Genomic DNA, 5407 nt, shown 5'->3' with positions numbered 1-5407 from the left:
TTTTCATATTCTTTGCTATGTATATCTCGCATCTTCTTCTCTAGTCTTTTATCTCTTATGTTCTTTCTTTTTCATCTTATTTTTATTTTATTGCTCTTTCTTCCAAATACGTTTTTAATGCACATCTTCTTCTCTAATATCTCCTCTCTTCGGCTCTTTCTTTTTCACCTTCTCTAATCTTTCATCTCCTTTATTTTTTTCTATTTCATTATCTCCTTTATTTTTTCTATTTCATTATAATGTTCTGTATAATGTTTTATGCTACTCTTTTATGCTATGTTGTCATCCATATATGTATGTATGACTCAATAATTTTTTTTTAGAAAATCGAATCCACTCAAACTGCATTGGTTTTATTTGATTTGATTCGATTTTATTTCTAAAAATCAACTGAACCAAATCGAACCACGCATTTTTTCTCTTGCGGTTCGGATGACATCAAAACTGTCCAAAACGTACCGCAAACACCCCTAATCTCCTAATCTCGATCTGTCTCAAAAATATTATCCTCATATGCAGCAAAATATAACTAAGCCTCTCCTTCCTTCAATGATATAATCTCTTTAATATTTAAGTGGTCACATATACTCTCTTGTAATGAGTGTAAAAAGTGGAATGTTTTAGGTGGGTGAAAGAGAATCAGAATCTGGCTTCTGTGTTTTACTAGAATCTCATATTTTTTTCTCCCCCACTTATCAATATCTTCTATGTTGATAAGAGTTCCACCATGGACTATGATAAGAATTCCCCTTGCAAGATATTTAACAACCTAGTTGGTCCCTGTAAACTTTGTATCATCCAGACTAGTGCAAAAGCATTCATTACCAACATGGTGTGATTATAGATATTAATGCAAAATATCTCAATATAGTGTTACATCATAATATTACTTCCTACAATATCTATACAAATATCTGTGGTTATAGACACTTCCAACACTGTTACTCTATAGTAACGAAAAAGTAAAACATAAAATTAGAATCTTGCCAAATTGAAGTGCTTTCATGTGCAATTTTATACCAGAAACACTGTCTCTCTGTCAGCATTTCCTACTTAGAAAACCAAAGAAGATCTAATAACATTGAAAGGGATATGCATTATACGCTTAGAGACAAAGATTCTTGTTCGCAAAACCTGGAAAACGAATGGACCAAACAATAATAATTGGGCCACTGCCCACCAGCATAAACATGATACTAACAACACTAGCCAAACCAACTATGCAACACTATGAACCTTTTGAGAGGATATATGTATTCTGTTACTGTTACATTACATCCTTTTTTCGAATGTGTTTGTGTTTTACTGTTACATCCTTGATTCCTTGTTTTGATTTACTCGTCAGCCAATAATTATAGCCAAAACTAGAGGAACATGGACCTCTAGAAAATATTTGATTATTTAAACTTCATTTTTGTTTACAGTTAGAAAGAATAAATTTTTTTGTAAAGAATTGATCTAACCTGAGCTACATACCACAATATGTAACTTCTTACTAAGAAGTTTAACACTATGACTCAGAGCAAAAGAAAAGATTGTATATAATAGCACAAATGAAAGATAACCAAAAGAAAGCTTAGTTACTACTGGTTTCACCCGAATTTGAAAGCCTCAAACCGCTTGAATGGCGTTGTTTTTGCCACTGTTTAGATCAGAGCCACCAACCGGAGTATTTGCGTGGAATGCTGATTGTCTTGAGGGCTCTCCTAACAAATTCAAGGAAAGAGGGGGAGGCTCTCTATCACGCACTTGTGTTTCCCCGATGCTCAAATGAGACATCCCCACGAGTTCATCAACGTTGACGGGTTCCTTAGGAATGACCGGTATCGGCTTGAGAACCTGATGATGACTATGATGAGATGTCTCTCCACCGTTGGATACTTCAAAGGGAGCTCCAATTGCCGGCCACATGGAAAATGAGACGGGTATATAAGATGGAAAGAATCCGTGAGTCATTGGTGTCAATCTATTCGATCCCATAGGATTTTCGTTGCCCTCTTCAACGTTTTCTTCAGATGTAGTTTCCATTGGTTCATATTCTGACTTGAGAGAGAGATTTAGTGACGGATGTGATTTTCCATTGCAAGGTTGTGAGTTCTCAGAAGGTGGAAGTAGTACTTGTTCTTCTGGCATTGAAGTTGAATCTGGATACTGACATGATTTTTGAAAAATGAAAAAGTTAGCTAGAGAGGAAAAAAACACACCAAGGTGTTTTCTCAAAACCACGTGCTATTGAAAAAAACATATTATGGTATGAAGCACGGACAACCAAACACGGCAATGACACAGACACTAGTAATAATTTGAAAAAATTACTAAGATTGCTCAAAATAAGATATAATGAATGAAGACTAACCATATCAGGAGCCATGTCGAAAAGACTCGTACGTCTCTTTCTCCTGGTAGCATTACTCTGACGGATGAAGTACTTTTGTGCATGACTTGCTACTTGAGTAGGGGTCCTTGACACAACATAATTACGTGCTATCCCACGCCAGTCTCCTTTGCCTAGTTTATGGAGTCCAACCAAGAACATCCGGTGTTCTTCTTCAGTCCATGGAACACCTAAAACACACAAAACCGCATATTGAATGAAGTAATCCAATCATCAAGACAAAAGATAATTCACAGTTACAAGCACAATTTTCTGTAGCACTTAGCCCTTAATATTTCTATTGAAGTAACAAAGTAAAGGGTATAATTAACATCCAAGGTTATGATTCAGCCAGAGACAACCGCATTAACATGAAGTATCAGCTGCTAAGCTGATCATAATCAGCAATCATATGTCATGCTAATTTACCGCAAATTAAAACAAAGAAACTTAATAACACCCATGATTCCTTCTAATCACACTCTATAATTTTATCCTCCTAACAACATATTTTACATTTGCAAGATATTGAGTATGTTTACTTCTCTATTTAATAATTTATGTACTTATCATTAAATATTGCTCAAAAAACTTGAAAACATTTGAAAAAGTTTTTTTATCGGTAGAGGAAATGGTAATAACCACTATTAACTACGGATCGCAAAACACCATATCCGTTTTGCCTGCATTTTTTCGCAGGACGGACCAAGGTTTTAGGTCCCGCCATTTTTTAGCGGGATTTTGCAGACGTGAGCATTAACATAATTCTTTTCAATTATTTTACACTTTAAATGTACAATGTTGTGGCCTGTCCGCCTCATTTTTCCGGGGCGGGCCAAAATGTTAGGTCCGCGCCCTATGCAATACATGTTTGTCACTCCTATTATTAACTATAACACACATCAGTGGAACTCTGGTGTACTCTAGTGTTCGCGTCCAATCTAACAATATCGACTTTTTTCGGTTGAGCTAATGGACGAAACTTTTGAAAAATTTACATGCACAATTGTTGTCAAGCATAAATTACCAACTAGAATTTAGAACATTCCCTTGTTCTCCTACTATTAATTCAACCTCTACGAGCTCCAATCAAACAAAATTAACATTAAATGTTCCGTATCTATTCAAACTACTCATGAATATTAAATACATTAAATGCCTCATTGCGTGACCAATCAAACAAAATGAGTTCATAAAACATCATCATGGAAACAGTTCATTTTTTTTTCAAATTTATTTTAAATCATAATATATATATACATTTATGAATGCTTTGCGTACAAACAATAAAAACAACAGATAGAAAATCAATTCTAACACGCTTAAAATGTGTGGTTTTAATTAAAAAAGGATTAAACGCAAATAATCATGTTTAAGGTAAAAAATAAATAGAAAATAAAATAAAAAGAAAGAGAAAAAGAAAAAACCTTTCTTTCTGTCGCTGCGGCGGATAGCGAAGCTGGAAACATTAGCAGGATCATCAGACAAATAACCTTCCGGTTCATTGGGCGGGTCAGAACACGGTGAACCGGGGTTAACAATCGAACCGGGATGAACCGAAGAAGGAGAAGAACAATGATGATGATTCGCAAGCGTTAAATTCCCCATACTCGCACTCTTTTTAATAATCGATCCATCCGTCAATCTAACACCAAAAAGCCTAACCCCGCCGCCGCCGCTACCTCCGCCTCTCGACGGACATGTCCGAGAGTTATGACCGTTGTTACTGCAGTGAGAGCACCGCCGAGTCATACCGATTCACCGCCACCTGACTCGGTGTAATGAAGAAGAAATCAACAACAATAGCAAGAACAATGAATGCTATATTTTGAATGATATAGAATCAATATTTGATAGATAGAAGAAAAATTAGAGATATAAAGAATGCATGCGTTTTGGTTAATTAAGGAAAATGAAGTTGGATAATTCTGGATTATTTTTGTTAAACCTGAGGTTATATCTGGAATTCTAACTTAACGTCTTAAATGGGAGTATAATAGTAGAACGCGGTGGATCGTTCATACTTTTAATAAAATCCCAATTTTACCCTTTTCGTGATGAATTAATCGATTTTGGAAAATAAGTAATTATAGCGTGTAAATGAGAGAGAGTTGGTCAAACTCAAAATGGATTAGCTTGGTGAGTGTTTGATTATTTAAGGAAAAGAATGGTTGGAGGAGGCAATTTTTTTATCTTTTTATCGTGTAAACAAACATGGATATGGAAAAAGAGGTTTTGATTTTTTGTTTTTTTTGCTATATACTTTGAAAATCTAGTTATTTGAAGAAATATTTGTGGAGATTAAATTGGAATTAGAAATCTAGAAATGGCCAATGGATGTTGTTGGGGGATGAGAAATAATAGGTCACGTGGAGAGGTTAGCTGCTTTACGTGGAGGTTAAGATATTATATGTCATGTATCTATTTATTCACCTAATAATATGATCCATAAAGAAAGGAATGTTTTTTATTTTACTAGATCCTTTCTTTTTCTTTTTTTTCTTCTTGCAAATTTACTAAATTTTGCTTACAAAACTAATAAATAGTAGAGTAAATTATCAAATTATCATCTCCTCTTTTCAAGATGGGTCTTGCTAACTAGTGCCCTCAAGGCAATGGTTAAGTATTCTAAAAAAAAATATTTTATATAAAATTTAACATTTCAATTTTTAAAACATTAAATACGCAGATTATCGAGATAAATTTATTATTTTGGAATGCTTAATCATTGCCCTAAGGGCACTGGTTAGCATTTCTCTTAAAAGATACTCTCCCATATCTTTAATATGAGAAAAAATTATTTTGATGAATACTCCCTCCGTCCCAAATTATAAGAGAAAAAAGTCATTTTTCTTGTCTCAAAATATAAGAGAAAAAAATTAATTTTTATCTTTTCAAGGTGAAATTAAATGCAAATTGCATTTAATTTATTTTCACTCTAACTTTTTCTATAACCAACCACCAATTAGAATTGTTTTTACATCATCCCAAGACAATCATTATAAGAAAACTACAAAAAATCATCATCCAAAT

General features: G+C 34.0%; 1 protein-coding gene across 1 annotated transcript; it reads right to left on the bottom strand.

Moving 5' to 3' along the window:
* Positions 1 to 1352: 1352 nt before the first annotated feature.
* Positions 1353 to 4588, bottom strand: LOC131654172 (transcription factor MYBS3-like). Its single transcript, XM_058924593.1, has 3 exons — positions 3802 to 4588; positions 2357 to 2565; positions 1353 to 2151 (listed from the first exon to the last, which is right to left on the bottom strand). Exons 1-3 carry the CDS (start codon positions 4124 to 4126, stop codon positions 1612 to 1614), a joined length of 1074 nt encoding a protein of 357 aa, XP_058780576.1. The 5' UTR covers positions 4127 to 4588; the 3' UTR covers positions 1353 to 1611.
* Positions 4589 to 5407: the final 819 nt, after the last annotated feature.

The sequence above is a fragment of the Vicia villosa genome, linkage group LG2 (genome assembly GCF_029867415.1).
Source record: "Vicia villosa cultivar HV-30 ecotype Madison, WI linkage group LG2, Vvil1.0, whole genome shotgun sequence".
NCBI lineage: Eukaryota > Viridiplantae > Streptophyta > Magnoliopsida > Fabales > Fabaceae > Vicia > Vicia villosa.
Note: the sequence above shows the minus strand (reverse complement) of the source record. Positions and strands in the feature narration are given on the sequence as shown.

Bases quoted from the DNA above. Each gene is read 5' to 3' on its own strand.
- LOC131654172 (XM_058924593.1), bottom strand. From the start codon at position 4,126: ATGACTCGGCGGTGCTCTCACTGCAGTAACAACGGTCATAACTCTCGG. The intron at 2,566-3,801 runs GTTTTTTCTTTT...TGTGTGTTTTAG, and splicing joins CCGCAGCGACAGAAAGAAAG to GTGTTCCATGGACTGAAGAA. The intron at 2,152-2,356 runs GTTAGTCTTCAT...AAATCATGTCAG, and splicing joins TCGACATGGCTCCTGATATG to TATCCAGATTCAACTTCAAT.